The sequence below is a fragment of the Bos indicus x Bos taurus genome, chromosome 12 (assembly GCF_003369695.1).
Source record: "Bos indicus x Bos taurus breed Angus x Brahman F1 hybrid chromosome 12, Bos_hybrid_MaternalHap_v2.0, whole genome shotgun sequence".
In the NCBI taxonomy this organism is placed as follows: domain Eukaryota; kingdom Metazoa; phylum Chordata; class Mammalia; order Artiodactyla; family Bovidae; genus Bos; species Bos indicus x Bos taurus.
The window spans coordinates 36,097,227-36,116,007 of record NC_040087.1 but is presented as its reverse complement, the minus strand read 5'-3'; the positions used below and the strand labels follow the sequence as shown (position 1 = coordinate 36,116,007).

Below are 18,781 nucleotides of genomic sequence, written 5' to 3'. Positions count from 1 at the left end.
ATATTGTGATTCTCTATTTTATTTCCTTCTCATTAGCTAGAATTCTGAAATAATAAGCTGTCCCCCATCAACTAATATTGCTTTATAATATTTTTTAAATTATAATTTAAATATTTTATTTTATTTAAAATATTTTATTTAATATTGTAAATATCTCAAGTTATTAGAATTGCTGTCCTTCTTTAGAGGCTGAGAGTCCCTGGAGGGCAGGCTGTGATGTATTTATCTTTATGTTCCTAATGCCTAGGATGCTCTTAGTGAGCCAACACAAAGATCTGCTGCATCAGTCGTAATCTGTTAATTTAAAAGAGTTAATTTTGTAAATTAAGTTGTCAACTAAAAACTGTCACTTGCCATCTGCCTCTACAAGGATGAGGTCATTAGTCACTGCAGTCTCTGACCTACAACACCCCCTAAAAGGAACTTGGGGCCAGGATTAGGAATGAGGCTCTGTGCTCTGGGAAAAACTCGCAAGACTGGCTTCAGATAGATATTTTCTGGAGATTTTATGAGCCCAATTCTCACACCTCCTCATACCTAGAAAAGCACTAAAGTCATTAAAAAGGACATCTGCTCCAAGCAACTAGCAGCGGCCCTCTGCCAAAGCAGGTGCTTGAGTGTGAGTACCCTCTTCACCGAAGTCACACCTGTGCTGAGCCCCCACCTCTTTGGAGCAGTTCCTCCAGTGCTGGAGAGAGCCTGTCATCTGCATAGAGTTCTCATTTTACCCCAAATAAGACTTCGCTCACAATTCTCACCTTGTGCATTTATATTAATCAACAAAATTCAAGGTTAAAGAAAAAGCTCCACTGCCACAAAGTCTCTATTTGCTTATTTGCAATTCAAAGAGAAAAATATTTCACCTAACTACTGTGGGAGCAAAGAAGAACTAAAGAGCCTCTTAATGAAAGTGAAAGAGTGAAAAAGTTGGCTTAAAACTCAACATTCAGAAAACTAAGATCATGCATCCGGTCCCATCACTACATGGCAAATAGATGGGGAAACAGTAGAAACAGTGACAGACTATTTTTTTGGGCTCCAAAATCACTGCAGATGGTGATTGCAGCCATGAAATAAAAAGATGCTTACTCCTTGGAAGAAAAGTTATGACCAACCTAGCAGCATATTAAAAAGCAGAGATATTACTTTGCCAACAAAGGTCTGTCTAGTTAAGGCTATGGTTTTTCCAGTAGTCTGAGAGTTGGACTGTGAAGAATGCTGAGCACTGAAGAATTGATGCTTTTGAACTGTGGTGTTGGAGAAGACTCTTGAGAATCCCTTGGACTGCAAGGAGATCCAACTCTAGGACTGACAATCCTAAAGGGAAACGAGTCCTGAATATTCATTGGAAGGACTGATGGTTAAGCTGAAACTCCAATACTTTGGCCACCTGATGCGAAGTACTGACTCATTGGAAAAGACCCTTATGCTGGGAAAGATTGAAGGCAGGAGAAGGGGACGACAGAGGATGAGATGGTAAGATGGCATCACCGACTCGATGGACATGAGTTTGATTAAGCTCCGGGAGTTGGTGATGGCCAGGGAGGCCTAGTGTGCTGCAGTCCATGGGGTCGCGAAGAGTCGGACACGACTGAGCGACTGAACTGAAATGTGGGCGAGAATTCATTTGGGGGGGGGGGCACTTTTTGTCAATCACTTATAACCTGGGCAAATTACTTTTTATCACGTTCTCTGATTTTCCGAGGGGGGGGGGGGATGGAGGGGCGGAGAATCCCACCTAGAACTTGGAAAATAAACGTTTTCCTTATCTTTAAACAGCACGCCCCTAAACCGTAACAGCACTATGAGTTGCGTTTGATTGGATCCTAGGCGTTTATCCTAGCTACATCACCCAGATAAGAATCCCGGTGTCTGGACAGCATCCGGCCAGGGAAGAGGTTTCGCCGGGTATCTTTCTGGCCCGCCTGCTCCACTGCCCGCCCGCTTCCCGCAAGCCCCGCCCGCCGCGCTCCCCACGGCGCTCCCCACGGCGTTCCCCACGGCGCTCCCCGCCCCGCCCACCGCGATGCCCAAGTCCCTCAAGCCCCGCCCCCCCGTCGCTGCCCGAGACTCTCGCCGCGGCCTTACGTCACGGCTCTTCCTTCCGCCCAAGGCACTTCCCGCCTTGGCCCGCCCACCCGCTTCCTGTGGGCGGTGCAGGGCTGAGGCGCGCCCGCGTTTACGTGTTTGTTGTGCGCGCGCGTCGCATCTCGGTCCCGAGCCCGCCATTGGCGCTTTCCAGTTAACCGCGCCCGACTGACCGGGGTTCGGGGCTGAGAGAGGGGCGCGCGTAGCGGCCCCTCTCCTGGCAGCTCGGAGAGCTCCGTTATGGCGGAGGCGAAGGCGGAGGCGGAAGGAGCGAGCGTGGCTACAGTTCCTGGTTCGGGTGCCGACGGCAGTGGTCAGTTGCCTGCAGTCGAAGGAGAGGGATTTGGGGCGAGGGGTAAAGAGAAGGACGCGGCCGCGAAGGGAAAAGAGGCAGGCGGGGACAGCGAGGAGGACGGCGAGAATGTGTTCGAAGTGGAGAAGATCCTGGACATGAAGACTGAAGGGGTAGGTGCGGGCCCGGGGTGATGCTGCCCGCGCAGAGGGGGCTCCGGAGGCGATGTGGCGGAGGTCCACGGCGCGGGGGCGCTGAAATCTCGGCTCCCTCCTAGGCCGCCGTCCTCGGCGCGAGGGCGGCGTCTCGGCTCCGAGAACCGAGTGTCCTCGCCGCGCTCTGCCCAGCGCTTCCCCATCTCTCGTGGGGAACCCTGCTCAGTGTCTTGTTTGACCCTGGTCCCCTCAGAGTGAGGTGCTTCCTCCGTTTGTGCCCTTACGAAACTTTGTGTAGACCTCTGTTTTACGTTTCAAGACTTCGTTCTTTACATGTTGGTAGTCTGCTAGACTGTGAACTCCCTTAGTACAGAGACTGTGCTCTTTATTAACTTGTTAACGCTGGCACTTGAATCCGGTGCCTAGCATGCAGTAATTGCTTAATGTGTATGAGGTTGTTAAGTGAGTGAATCATTTGTGGGCTGGGGGAAGGTGAGTGGGTGAAGGATGGGCAATGGGAAGATAATGTATTTTAGTAAATAGGTGTAGGGCGACCAAAGGCCCTACACGATCGTCCTCTGTGTGTTGTGTTTTTCAGTTCAGTTTCTCAATCATATCCGACTTTGCAACCCCATGGACTGCAGCACTCCAGGCTTCCCTGTCCTTTTTATTCCCTATGTTTTTTTAATTGTCTCTCATTTCCCATTTGTCGTATGCTACCTTTTTTTTTTTTTTTTTTTTTTTTTGCGCGTTCATTTCGGTAGAGTTTTGCTTTCAATTACTGCCTGGTAGGTGCCGTGTTAGGTCCTGAGGATATAGAGATGAATTGTAGCATACACAGTTGCTGACACAAAAGATTCTCTTGTCCAGTGGGGGATAAATAACTAAAATCCAATGTCGACAATATTATTGTTAGTTGAAGTTAGGGACGTTCTTATGTATTTAATTTTCCCAATTAAGTTGTAAGTACCTTGAGGTGAGAGGTGAAGCAGTCTTACACTTTTGTATCACTTGCGTTTAACATAGTGCCAGGCAGGTGGAAGATATTCAGAAAATAGTTAAGAAGGTAATGTCTTCACAATTAAGATGATTCACTTCTTAATACAATATTTTCTCTTGTTAGCTTCGAAGGATTGTAGGAACTGCACCTAAAGCCCCATTTTTAAAATCTTTTTCCTTTAAGTGGAATCTCACTATATTTGTTTGGTGTGCATCTGCTTTTTTTGCTCAGTAACATCTTTGTGAGGTTTAATCCCTGCTGTTGGAGCTATAGTTTGGTGTTTTTTGGTTGCTGCTTAGTACAGTTGACCTCAAACAACTCGGGCCGAGGAGTGCTTGGCTCCGCACAGTTGAAAAGCCAGTATAACTTTTGACTCCCTCAAAACCTAATTACTAAAAGCTTTTATACCAGAAAGGGAAGCCTTACCATAGTGTAAACAGTTAACAAATATTTTGTATGTTATGCATATTATATACTGTGTTCTAATAAAGGGCTTCCTTGGCTCAGCTGGTAAAGAATCCGCCTGCAATGTGGGAGACTTGGGTTTGATCCCTGGGTTGGGAGGATTCTTAATAAAAAAGTAAACTAAAGGAAAGAAAATACTAATAAAATTGTAAGGAAGAGAAAATATATTAATGGTATTGCCTACCCTATTTACATCATTTGTTTACAAGGTGAATTACCTGTCAGAGCCTACATCAATATTGTCTTAAATAAAACATTGTAGGTGTTGTATGTATTACTAATACTGACATCAACAATGAAAAGATAATGTGAAAAAGTTGAATGATTCAGTGTTTTATGGTAGCCTAGTGTAATCAGTCAGAGAAGGCAGTGGCACCCCACTCCAGTACTCTTGCCTGGAGAAGACCATGGCCGGAGGAGCCTGGTGGGCTGCAGTCCATGGGGTTGCGAAGAGTCAGACACGACTGAGCCATTTCACTTTCACTTTTCACTTTCCTGCATTGGAGAAGGAAATGGCAACCCACTCCAGTGTTCTTGCCTGGAGAATCCCAGGGATGGGGGAGCCTGGTGGGCTGCCGTCTATGGGGTTGCACAGAGTCAGCCACAACCTGAAGATCCGCTGGCGGAAGGCATGGCAACCCATTCCAGTATTCTTGCATGGAGAATTCCATGGACAATCCATGGGGTCACAAAGAGTCAAACATGACTGAAGCGGCTTAGCACAGCACAGCAGTCTAACCTAGACGCTAAAGAACAAATCATTAGAAAATTTTTATGGCATACAGTATTACAGTCCTATTTATAATATAGTATGAGAAACACTGTTCCATTTTTAAAGACATCATTTACCTTGAATAATAGGCTAATATTCAGTTTCTCCAATTAGAAAAGAATGATATAATTCTTTGAAAGCAGAGTTATAACACATTAAGAAAACTTAACACATTAATTTTCCATTAACTGTCACTCATCTTATACTCTTGTAGTAATAGACCAACATCTGCATATTCTTCATGCATTCTTTTCATACTTTTTTCTTAATTATTTTAACATTTCTAGACTATATATGGTTCATCTGCAATTTTTTGCAAATTGTTGAAAATCCCTAAAAATCTTTCCAATATATTTATTGAAAAAAGTCTGCATATAAGTGGATCCCACAGTTCAAACCCATGTTGTTAAAGGGTCACCTGTATTCAGTTGTATGAATATATTACAGTTTTATCTTTTCTACTACTTTTGATGGGCACCTGGGTTGTTTGCAGTTTTGAATAATGCTTCTGTGAACTTTACTGATGGAGAAGGAAACGGCAACCCAGTCCAGTATTCTTGCCTGGATAATTCCATGGACAAAGGAGCTTGGTGGGCTACAGTCCATGGGGTCACAAAGAGTCAGACACGACTGAGTGACTAACAGGCCAGGAACTTTACTGGACATGTCTCCTGGTGTATTGTGCACAAATGTTTCTCTCGGTTGTATTGCTGTGTACCTAGGAATGGGAGGTATACACCTCGGAGGACAAGATGCATATGTCTTCAGCTCTAAGAAACTGTTTTCAAAAGTAGTACCAATTTACACTACTACTACTGGCTTATGAGAATTCCTTTCGTTTCACATCCTGTCAATACTTGATATCATCAGTCTATATTTTCAGCCAGTAGTGGTGGTGTATTTGTTGGTATTTCCTACTTATAATTTATATTTTTCTGGATTTTATATTAGAAATCGGCGTTGAAATCATTGAGCGTCTTTTCATATATTTATTCATCATTTGGTTATCTTCTATGAACTGCCCTTTCAGATCTCTACTGAGTTGTCTTTATTGATTTCTTGTATTCTGGATTCAAACCCTTTGTGAGTGGTGTCATGTAAATCTCTTTTCCTGCTATGTCTTTTTGGTAAATAGAATATGATTAATGTAGGAAAAGTTAATCTTTGTCTTGGTGTTGAGTGCTTTTAATGTCTGGTTTGAGAAAGCTTTCCTTACTCTAAATATTCTTTTTTTTTTTTTTTTCTGAAAGCTGTGTTGTTTTGTCTTTCTGACTTATGTTTGCACTTTACTTGTAATTGATTTTGTGTATAGTGTAATGTAGGAGTCAAGTTTCATTGAGCACATCTTTTTTTATTCTTTAACAATGCCTTGTAAATTTTAGAATCAAGTTGTCAATTTCCTTGCACACAAAAACTTTGAGTTTTTATTGAGGTTTGCATTGAATTTGTGGATAAATTTAGAATTAAATTTTTTCAATAATACTTTATAACTCTTTTAAAAAAATATTTATTTGGCTGCACCTGGTCTTAGTTGTGATGTGTGGGATGTTTTTTGTTGTTAGTTTCTGCAGGTGTGATCTCTTTAGTTGCAGCCTGTGAACTCTCGGTTGCAGCATGCAAATTATTATCTGACCAGGGATGGAACCCAGGCCCCCTGCATTGGGAGCAAGGAGTCTTAGCCACTGGACCACCAGAGAAATCCTGTTTTATAACTTTTTATGTTTTAGTAAATTGATTTTTAGGTGTTATTGATTTTTCAGTGCAGTGGTAAGTGATTTTTTGAAAAGTTTCCTTGTCTTACTGTTTGTTGCTTATGCAATTAATTTTTGTATATTTACTCTTTGTTAAAGAGATTCCCTTTATTTCTGGTTGCTAAATACTTTTATTGTGAATGGATGTTGAATTTTATTAAATTGTTTTGCTGCGTCTAATAAGATGATTGCATAATTTGTCTCCTTTATACTTCTAATGTGATGAATTACATTGATTTCAACTTCATGTTCATAGAATAAACCAAAGTTGGCTGTGATATTATCCTTTTTAATATTAGATTATATAGTTCTTAATTATTTCATTTATTTCTGCTTTTTCTTTATGATTTTCTTTATTTGTTGGTCTTTTTCTAACATCTTGAGATGGGTGCACAGCTTTTTAAAAAAATATTTATTTTTAATTGATGATTGTTTTACAGTATTTGTTTGATTTGTCATACATCAACATGAATTAACCATAGATGTACATATGTCTCCTCCCCTCTTATCTCCCTCCCACCTCCCTCCCATCCCACCTCTCTAGGTTATTACAGAGCCCCAGTATGAGTTCCCTGAGTCATATAGCAAACTCCCATTGCTTGTCTATTTACGTATGTTGGTGCGTATGCATTCATGCTGCTCTCTCCATTCATCTCACTCGCCCTTGTCCATAAGTCTGTTCTCTATGTCTGTGTCTCCACTGCTGCTCTGCAAACAGATTTGTGAGTATCTTCCTTCTAGATCCCATATATATGCATTAATATAAGATACTTGTTTTTTTCTTTCTGACTTACTTCACTCTATATATTAGGTTCTAGGTTCATCCACCTCATTAGAACTGACTCAAAAGCGTTCCTTTTCATGGCTGATGTGATTGTATATACGTACCACAGCTTCTTTATCAGTTCATCTGTTGATGGACATCTAGGTTGCTTCCATGTCTTGGCTATTGTAAATAGTGCTGTGGTGAACATTGGGGTACATGTGTCTTTTTCAGTATTGGTTTCTTCAGGGTATATGCCCAGTAGCAGGACTGTTGTATGGTAGTTTTATTCCTAGTTTTTAAAGGAATCTCAATACTGTCTTCCACAGTGGCTGTATCAATTTATGTTCCCACTAGCAGTGTGCTGCTGCTGCTGCTAAGGGGCTTCAGTCGTGTCCAACTCTGTGCGACCCCATAGACGGCAGCCCACCAGGCTCCCCCATCCCTGGGATTCTCCAGGCAAGAACACTGGAGTGGGTTGCCATTTCCTTCTCTAATGCATGAAAGTGAAAAGTGAAAGTGAAGTCACTCAGTCGTGTCTGACTCTTCTCGACCCCATGGACTGCAGCCTACCAGGCTCCTCCTTCCATGGGATTTTCCAGGCAAGAGTACTGGAGTGGGGTGCCATCGGGTGTAGTGGTTCCCTTTTCTTGATACCCTCTCCAGCACTTGTTATTTGTGGATTTTTTGATTATGGCCATTCTGTCTGGCATGAGGTGATATTTCATTGTAGTTTTGCTTTGCATTTCTCTAATAATGAGTGGTTTTGAGCATCTCTTCTTGTGTTTATTAGCCATCTGTATGTCTTCTTAGGAGAAATGTCTGTTTAGGTCTTTTGCGCTTTTTGATTGGGTTGTTTGTTTTTCTGGTATTGAGTTGTATGAGCTGCCTGTATATTTTGGAAATTAATCTAACTCTGTCAGTTGTTTCATTTGCTATTATTTTCTCCCATTCTGAGGGTTGTCTTTTCACCTTATTTATAGTTTCCTTTGCATAGCTCACTGTTCTTAGCCTTTCTTTTTTCAAATAACATACCTTTATGTTATGTTAAATTATGTTCTCATCTTACTTTAGTTGCAGTTCATAAATTATGTTTGTTTTCATTCAGATAACATTATTTTCCAATTTCCATAAATTGTGTACAAATACATTGCTTAATTTCCAAACATTTGAGTATTCATAAATGTTTCATGCGCTTTAAAAGGATTTTTTACTTTAACTGACGTAAGTTCTTATGTTGTTTTACATTGAATATTTGCCTGATTAATTGTCTTGAAACCGTTCAACTCAGTCACTCAGTGGTGTCCAACTCTGTGACCCCATGGACTGCAGCCTGCCAGACTCCTCTGTCCATGGGATTCTCCAGGCAAAAATACTGGACTGGGTCGCCATTCCCTTCTCCAGGCGATCTTCCCTACCCAGGGATTGAACCCAGGTCTCCTGCATTGTAGGCTAATTGTTTATCATTTGATCCACCAGGGCCCAATTCGGTTACTTGAAACCTATAATACATCTGCCAGCAAGCAAATGAACCATTAGTTAAGAACTTGAAACTGTGGGAGAATGGGGAAGTAATGTGAGAATAATTTGAATGCAGGAGGCTATTCTCTGTCTCATTCAGTTTCAGTTCAGTCGCTTGGTCGTGTCCAGCTCTTTGCAACCCCATGGACTGCAGTCCACCGGGCTACCCTGTCCATCACCAACTCCCCAAGTCTACTCAGACTCTTGTCCATTGAGTTGATGATGCCATCCAAGCATCTCATCCTCTATCATCCCTTTCTCCTCCCGCCTTCAGTCTTTCCCAGCATCAGGGTCTTTTCAGATGAGTCAGTTCATACTTCATATTCTTCATATTATTGATTAGTATAACTGTCATTTTTTGTGATGTGTTTAAAGCAGTACTAAAAGATACCAGATATTTTTACTTCTTTTATTACTCATTTTTTGCCTCACCATTTTAGAATATATTCGCTATTTTTACTTCTTTTATTTATTTATTGCCTTGAAACAAGGCATCCTGACCAGGGATTGATCCCCCAACACCACATGAGAAGTGCAGTCTTAACCATTGAACCTCCAGGGAAGTTCTTGCTTTTATTATTAATATACTTGAAGTCCATTAAAGTGCCTAATTACAGTTGTGCTTTTTTTTTTTTAATTTCATGTTCATAATACACTCAGACTCACTGGCCTTGAGATTTTTTTTTTTTTAACTAATTATCTAGTATATAGAATCTTAAGAGGATAGGAGGACCATCTCCTTCCTTATAGTTTGGCTCATGGGTTAAGCTCAGCTACCAAGAAAATAGAGATTATGGTAGTTTTGAAGATAAGTTTATAGATCCCAGGACTGTCATGAAATTTTTTAGTATACAGCAAAGTCTTGGGCAATATATGGGTTGACATTATTCCTATTAAAAAAAGAAGTATAATTCAACGATTTCATTTCTTTTGTATACTGCTGTACACATAGTGACCCTCAGTAAACATCTGTTGAATGAATGAATGAAGCAAAACTGCTGAAATAAAGGCTGTTATTTATCAGTCAAGTCTGGAGCTAAAATTGAGAATGTACGCCTTATACTCAAAAATGATTATTAATATTCTTCATTGTCATTGACTAGATCAAACTTAATTGATAACTAATATTAAATTTATATCTATGTTCATTGTTGAAATAAAACTTTACTAGTTTGTTTTTTTTTTTCCTTAAATCAGAAAAGCTGCAAGAATTGTGTAGAATCTCCCACATGCCTTCACTCATATCCCCCAGTTGTTAATATTGGCTTTGTTTTTTTCCCTCTATATACCTTTTTTTTCTGCTCATATGAAAGTAAATGGTGTTTTTTTTTAAAGCTCCCTTGAGTAATAAATTTAGCATTATTTTTATCCACACAAAAATCAGGTGGCCCCAAAGCAAGGATCATTTGTTTCCATGCCCTATTGTTGGTACATTAAGGGGTTTTTCCACTCTGCTGTAACAGTGTAACTTCTCGTGTGATACTCCTACCAAGACCAAGAATACTGCTGCTTGAAGGCAGTACAGCACACTATTGACTAAGGTTTTTTTCCTTTGCCTCCATTGGTACAGTGGAGTTCAGCATCATGCAACCATGCTGTCTCACCTTGGTGTATCTGGTTTTAACTACACCTTCATAGAAGCTCTTACAATGTTGTATACTAATTCTCTTTTTCCACACTTTTGCTAAAAAAAATGTGCATACATTTTTAGTTGGTATAATCACTCCTCCCCTGCCCCCGCCCCCACAGCTGCATAACTGAACCATTAAACTGACAGACTTTTTCTTTTTTTTGGCCACTTTACGAGATCTTACCCCACTCCAGTACTCTTGCCTGAAAAATCCCATGGATGGAGGAGCCTGGTAGGCTACAGTCCATGAGGTCGCTAAGAGTCGGACACAACTGAGCGACTTCACTTTGACTTTTCACTTTCGTGCATTGGAAAAGAAAATGGCAACCCACTCCAGGATTTTTGCCTGGAGAATCCCAGGGATGGGGGAGCCTGGTGGGCTGCTGTCTATGGGGTCGCACAGAGTCGGACACCACTGAAGTAACTTAGCAGCAGCGGGATCTTAGTTCCCTGACCAGGTACTAAGAGAGCCTGCTCACCCTGTAGTGGAACCAGAGAGTCTTAACCACTGGACCACCGGGAAGTTCCTACGTAGGCTCTTAATTATTATTTTAAAATTATAAAGATTTTCAGGATTATTGTTCAAAGTTAAGAGGCTATATACTTTTCCCATCATCTTTCACTTTCTCACCCTTTTAAAGGCTGATACTGAGTCTTCCTACAGGTAGCAGAGTGTCTGGAAAGCAGTGTGGGCATGACTGGGGGCTGACCTGGGAGGGCACTCAGCTTGGAAAGCTTGTGGCCTTGGTGGCTGTGTGAATAAAATCAGACAGTGTTAAAAGCAGAGCCAGAATGGTGCTCTGCAGATTGTGCGGGAACTATTGAATTGAGGGCGTTCTTGCTTCTCAGTGAAGTTGGGCATTAAGGAGAAAAAAAAATCAGAAATCTAGAAAAGCAAGAATTTGGAATATATATGACAAAGACTTAATAGTCATCAAGTATTAAAAAGAAAGGGACCTCTCTAGTAGTCTGGTGGTTAGGACTCTGTGCCTGCTGTGGCCCAGGTTTGATCCTTGGTCGGGGAGCTAAGATCCTGCAAGATGCGTGCCATGACCAAAAACAAAGGTTTTAAAAAGAAAAATTCTTATAAATGAACAAGAAAAATGGACAAAAGACACAACAAGGAACTTTAAAATGTTTTTGTTGTAGTTTATGTATATGGGCTTCCCTGGTGGCTCAGATGATAAAGAATCTCCCTGCAATGAAGGAGACTTGAGTTTGATCCCTGGGTCGGGAAAATCCCCTGGAGAAGGGATATAGCAATCCACTCCAGTATTCTTGTCTGGGAAATCTCATGGATAAAGGAGCCTGGTGGACTACGGTCCATGGGGTCACAAAAAGTTGGACATAACTGAGCGACTAACACATACATATGCATTCTATATGTGTATCTTGAATTTTCCACTGTAACCACTCTTCAGTGTACAGTTGAGGGGTAATTAAGTACATCCACATTGATGTGCAGCAGCACCTCTGTCCAGCTCCGGAACTTTTCCATCTTCCCAAAGTGAAATTCTGTCCCCATTAAACACTGATTCCCTTTTCTCTCTCTCTCAGCCCCTGTCTCCTTTCTGTCTCAGTGAGTTTCCATGTTGTAGGTGCTTCATGTAAATAGAATCATAAATATTTTCCTCCTGTGCCTGGCTTATTTCACCTAGCATGTTTGTAAGGTTCATCCATGTCATAGCATGTGTCAGAATTTCCTCCCCTTTTAAGACTGAATACCACGTTTTGATTATACATTCATCTATTGATTGACTGATTGGGTTGTTTTCCACTATAGCTATCGTGAATAATGCTGCTCTGAAATGTGTGTTCAAATATGTCTCTGTTTTCAGTTCTTTGGGATATATGCCTCATAGTGGAATTGCTGGATTATGAGGTAATTCTCTTTAACTTTTTGAGGAATTGCTGAACTGTTTTCCATAGCAGTTGTATCATTTTACATACCCACCGTCAGTGTGAGAAGGTTCTCATTTCTCTACATCCTCACCAACACTTGTTATTTTCTGTGGTTTTGTTTGTTTGACCTAGTAGGTGTGAGGTAATATCTCGGGTTTTTTACATTTATTTTGGTTGTGCTAGGTCTTCATTGCTGCACAAGCTTTTTTCTAGTGGTGGTGAGGGGGGCTACTTTAGTTATATTGCAGTAGCTTATCTTGTGTGGCTCCCTGGCTCTAGAGCACAGGCTCAGTAGTTGTGGTGCACGGGGTTAGTTGCTCCTTGGTATGTGGGATCTTCCTGAATCGGGGATCAAACCTGTGTCTCCTGCATTGGCAGGCAGATTCTTCACCACTGAAGGGAAGCGCAGTTGCCTATTTCTTAATCCGATTGGTTTTTTTTTTTTTTTACTGTGTAGTTGTATCGGTTCTCTCTTTTGTTTTTTTGGCCACGTGGCACGCAGGATCTTAGTTCCCTGATCAGGGATCGAATCCACAGCCCTGCATTGGAAGCCTGGCGTCTTAACCACTGGAAGTTCTCAGTTCTTTATATGTTTTGAATTTGACTCTTTATCAGATACACGACTTGCAGGTATCTTCCCATTCAGGCGGTTGCCTTTTCATTTTGTTGATGACTTGCTTTGCTATTAGAAGCTTTCTAGTTTGATGTAGTGTGACTTTTTTGCTTCTGTTGTTTTTGCCTTTGGTGTGATACTTTTTTTTTTTTCATATTTGTTTATTTACTTATTAGGCCGTGCCAGGTCTTCGTTGCACCACCTGGGGTCTTTAGTTGGAACAAGTGGGATATAGTTCCCTGACCAGAGATTGAACCTGGGCCCCCTGCATTGGGAGTGCTGAGACTTCACCACTGGACCACAAGGGATACTTTTTTTTAAGGCCACTTGCTTCAGGAGAAGAACTCCCCCCACACACACATTTTATTGTTGTTGTTACTTAAAATTTTATTTTTTTTAATTTAAAAATTACTTATTAAGTGAAAAATACCATATATAAAACAGATTGAAGATGAACTCTCCTTCCGCTCTCCTCCCCAGAAACTTGGAATCACTGGTTTCTGTCTTAGAACATTTTAAGAGATGCTTTTAGGCCAGTTCATGTTAGGAGGGGACAGAAGTTAAAATGTGACTGATGTCTTATTATTCCACTGTGGTAAACAGTTGCCCTCAGAGGAGAAACTTTAGCTGGACTTGGATTGGGTAGAATTTCATTACGTGTTTTAAGGAATTCACAAATGATCTCAGGAGATGAATTTTTTTTAGATGAACCTTCTTTATCATGATTTTAATCTCCATTCTAAGTTGATTCATTTGTTCTCAGCAACCGTATGGCTTTGGAACTATAATCAAGTCTAATACCTTTTATTTGCCTGTTTTTAATTTATGTTACAGGGTAAGGTCCTTTATAAGGTTCGATGGAAAGGATACACAGCAGATGATGATACCTGGGAGCCTGAGATTCACCTTGAGGACTGTAAGGAAGTTCTTCTTGAATTTAGGAAGAAAATTGCAGATAACAAAGCTAAATCAGTGAAGAAAGATATCCAGGTATTATATTTTATCTCTTAGTGGTTTTTTTTAATATAATAAGTTTACTATAAATATAATGGTATACAAAATGTACAGTATGGAATTTACAAGGAAAAATGAAATATACAGCATGTTTATTGTAAGCTCTGTATAGCCAATTGATTCTCATAGAATGCTTTCATTGATTTTTGCCAAACTGTTCTTTCTGTAGCCAGCCTGTGATTGCAGGTGACAAACAGCTATAGTTTGGACATGTTGATTAAGTTACAAGTAAGAAGAAAGTGGGGAGAAAAGAGACGTGGGGAATTTTGTTTGTTTGTCCATGATGTGAACATTCTGTTTTTGTATACCTGAGGAATACCTTTTGTGCTATTCACGTTACTACTGCAGATACAACACACACTTTTATATTTAATCAGCTTTCAATTCAGTTCAGTTGCTCACTCACGTCCAACTCTTTGCAACCTCATGAACTGCAGCACACCAGGCATCCTTGTCCATCACCAACTCCCAGAGTTTACGCAGACTCATGTCCATTGAGTCGGTGATGCCATCCAACCATCTTATCCTCTGTCGTCCCCTTCTCCTCTCACCTTCGATCTTTCCCAGCATCAGGGTCTTTTCAAATGAGTCAGCTCTTTGCATCAGGTGGCCAAAGTATTGAAATTTCAGCTTCAACATCAGTCCTTCCAGTGAACATTCAGGACTAATTTCCTTTAGGATGGACTGGTTTGATCTCCACGCAGTCCAAGGGACTCTCAGAGTCTTCTCCAACACCATAGTTCAAAAGCATCAATTCTTTGGCACTCAGCTTTCTTTATAGTCCAACTCTCACATCCATACATGACCACTGGAAAAACCATAGCCTTGACTACATGGACCATTGTTGGCAAAGTAATGTCTCTTGCTTTTTAATACGCTGTCTAGATGGGTCATAACTTTTTTTCCAAGGAGTAAGCGTCTTTTTATTTCATGGCTGCAGTCACCATCTGCAATGATTTTGGAGCCCAGAAAAATAAAGTCTGACACTGTTTCCACTGTTTCTCCATCTGTTTACCATGAAGTGATGGGACCGGATACCATGATCTTCGTTTTCTGAATGTTGAGCTTTAAGCCAACTTTTTCACTCTCCATTTTCACTTTCATCAAGAGGCTCTTCAGTTCTTCACTTTCTGCCATAAGGGTGGTGTCATCTGCATATCTGAGGTTATTGATATTTCTCCTGGCAATCTTGATTCCAGCTTGTGCTTCCTCCAGCCCAGCATTTCTCATGATGTACTCTGCATATAAGTTAAATAAGTAAGGTGACAATATACAGCCTTGACATACTCCTTTTCCTATTTGGAACCAGTCTGATGTTCCATGTCCAGTTCTAACTGGTGCTTCCTGACCTGCATACAGATTTCTCAAGAGGCAGGTCAGGTGGTCTGGTATTCCCATCTCTTTCAGAATTTTACACAGTTTATTGTGATCCACACAGTCAAAGGCTTTGGCATAGTCAATAAAGCAGAAATGGATGTTTTTCTGGAACTCTCTTGCTTTTTCAATGATCCAGCAGACGTTGGCAATTTGATCTCTGGTTCCTCTGCCTTTTCTAAAACCAGCTTAAACATCTGGAAGGTCACAGTTCACGTATTGGAGAAACCTGGCTTGGAGAATTTTGAGCATTACTTTATTAGCATGTGAGATGAGTGCAAGTATGCGGTAGTTTGAGCATTCTTTGGCATTGTCTTTCTTAGGGATCGGAATGAAAACTGACCTTTTCCAGTCCTGTGGCCACTGCTGAGTTTTCCAAATTTGCTGAAATATTGAGTGAAGTACTTTAAAATCGTCTTTTAGGATTTGAAATAGCTCAACTGGAATTCCATCACCTCCACTAGCTTTGTTCGTAGTGATGCTTTCTAAGACCCACTTGACTTCACATTCCAGGATGTCTGAGTCTAGATGAGTGATAACACATCATCGTGATTATCTGGGTCGTGAAGATCTTTTTTGTACAGTTCTTCTGTGTATTCTTGCTACCTCTTCTTAATATCGTCTGCTTCTGTTAGGTCCATACCATTTCTGTCCTTTATTGAGCCCATCTTTGCATGAAATGTTCCCTTGGTATCTCTAATTTTCTTGAAGAGATTGCTAGTCTTTCCCATTCTATTGTTCTCCTCTTTTCCTTTGCACTGATCACTGAAGAAGGCTTTCTTATCTCTACTTGCTATTCTTTGGAACTCTGAATTCAAATGGGTATATCTTTCCTTTTCTCCTTTGCTTTTTGCTTCTCTTCTTTTCACAGCTATTTGGTGTGAAATAGTGATTAGTAAAACTAATCACCTTTAGTAACATATTTCTAAGTCTGACTTGTCTGCTAATTAAAACAATTCTTAGATCACTTTATAAAGCTATAGTTTTTAATCTATAACTTAAAAGCTATACTTTTAATCTATTTCAGATTATTCACAAGTCTGATTCAGTTTTTAGCCACTTTATTGTTTTTTAGGAGCTCTTGTTGATGCTAAGGAAGGGTAACGGATTCAAAGGAACTCAGATGAGTTAAACTTCCTTCATCAGCAGTTTGTAAAAAGACTTGATGGTGGTTGAAAGTGGGATAATGTTAAAATTAATGCACAAATTGGCTCAAGAGTTTCCTTCTAGGGGTTTATCCGTTGTTTTATCTTTGATTCTTGTATTCCACACATTATTGAATTGACTTTATTTATGAATCTTCTGAGAATTTCCTGTTTTACTATAAGTTTCATTTATAACTTTTATTTATAAATCAAACCTACTCTTGTGCAGTTTCTTCTTTTTGCTTTTAGTTTTCTTTTTTATTAGAAATAATTTTCATTTTTTAGACTGACAAATGTTCTTGAACTTAGAACTATTAATATACAGTGAAAATCACTCACAACAAAATTTCTTATTGAAGTTTTTATTTTAAGGACTGAATATTGATCCCTTCTTTCCCTACAGTTTGAATTTTACTACATACTTAGTATCTTTTAAATGACAAAAGCAATATTAGGACTTGACTGTGTGTAATGGTTGTTAATAATAATTGTAGTGATAGAGGCACCTCTGCCTGGCTAGTGCTTGTACTCTGTATGTACCAGATACCCGGCCAGCACTTTTATGGACTAGACTGGAAAACTGAGGCTCAAATGAGCTAAGTAACTAGGCTCAGTTCACCAGTTAGTACTGATGGAGCCAGACACTATGGTAGGCTTTCTTTTGGTTTAGGCTGTAGTTTAAAATTGATTTAGAAGAGTGGAATTACCAGTTTTTAAAATGTATGGTGTAGTGGCAGGGTCTTTAATAAATAGTTTTTAAATTACTAAGGAAATTCTTTAGTGCTTTTTAAATTTTTGTAAAGGAAATACTTTATGAGTTCAGATTAGAGCCTTTTTTCCTTAAGTGTTTTGCTATAGTCATACTTCACTTTTCTAGAATGGGTGCCTACTCTCTCCTTCCCTATTTCTTTCATTAAAAATACATACATACAAATCCACCCATCGTACTAGGTGATTGGTTCATAGGCAATGGCACCCCATTCCAGTCCTCTCGCCTGGAAAATCCTCTGGACGGAGGAGCCTGGTGGGCTACAGTCTGTGGGGTCGATAAGAGTCAGACACAACTGAGCAACTTCACTTTCACTTTTCACTTTCATGCATTGGAGAAGGAAATGGCAACCCACTCCAGTGTTCTTGCCTGGAGAATCCCAGGGACGGTGGAGCCTGGTGGGCTACCATCTATGGGGTCACACAGAGTCAGACACGACTGAAGTGACTTAGCAGCAGCAGCAGCAGCAGCAGCTCTCAAAAGTTAGACATTTTGATTGAGTTTTCTTAAATTTATCTTTAACTTTACTCCCTGATTAGTGAGATAAGTTTGCTGAAACTTTTCTCAGAAAGTCTTGACTCATAGAACACTGGCTTTGTTGTCCCATCACATCACCAGGGCTCTGCTTCAACCCAGCTTGCACAGGAGTCTAGATGAGAACGACTCCTGATAGACTGCTGGGTTTGAGGCTGCTTCTTAAGCTTAAAAATCCTTGTCCTAATGGGAGATACTTTTCAACTAGAAAGTGTCTTTTTCTAAGTTGTCCTTACTATTTTATAAATAACTTAAAATTTCAGGCACTAATAATGTTTTGAATCTTTATAAGACTGAAATCTCTATTTCTCTTTATTATTATTTTTTATTTTATATGGGGGTATAGCTGATTAACAACATTGTGATTGTTTCAGGTGCATAACTGAGCAACTCAGCCATGCATATACATGTATCCATTCTCTCCCAAACTCCCCTCCTATCCAGGCTGCCATATTAACATTGAGCAGAGGTCCCCTGGGGTACACAGTAGGACCTTGTTGGTTACCCATTTTAAATATAACAGTGTGTGAAAATGAATGTGTTAGTCACTCAGTTGTGTCTGACTCTTTGCGACCTCATGGACTTTAGCCCTCCAGGCTCCTCTGTCCATCATGGGATTCTCCAGGCAAGAATACTGGAGTGGGTAGCCTTTCCCTTCTCTAGGGGATCTTCTTGACTCAGGGATCGAACATAGGTCCCAGATTATGGGCAGATTCTTTACCGTCTGAGCCACTAGGGAAGCCCATATTTATACAGTATTCCAGTATTTATATTCCTATGACTTTCAACCTAATTATTAACCTAATGGTGTCAGTAGACAAGCCTATGGCAAAAATGCAACTACTCATTAACCTTTTCCCACTTTAGCAAAATAGTTTTGCTGTTCATAAGTTCTTGTGATTCTTTCACTCTAGGTGTAGAAGTAGAGAGTAGGAGAAAATGCTTCATTCATCTCGTCATCACTGTTCATGTAAGAAACAGACATGTGCCGCC

The 18,781-nt window shown here is 40.3% G+C and overlaps 1 protein-coding gene across 2 annotated transcripts in view; it reads left to right on the top strand.

Annotated features, from left to right (window-relative positions):
- The first annotated feature begins 2,154 nt into the window (after positions 1-2,154).
- MPHOSPH8 (M-phase phosphoprotein 8) overlaps positions 2,155-18,781 on the top strand; it is a 48,276-nt gene continuing 31,649 nt past the window's right edge. For both annotated transcript variants that reach the window (XM_027557643.1, XM_027557642.1), the window contains exons 1-2: positions 2,155-2,553; positions 13,787-13,942. In XM_027557643.1, the coding sequence (XP_027413444.1) occupies positions 2,329-2,553; positions 13,787-13,942 (381 nt within the window). In that variant the 5' untranslated portion in view covers positions 2,155-2,328. The remainder of the gene's footprint in view (positions 2,554-13,786; positions 13,943-18,781) is intronic.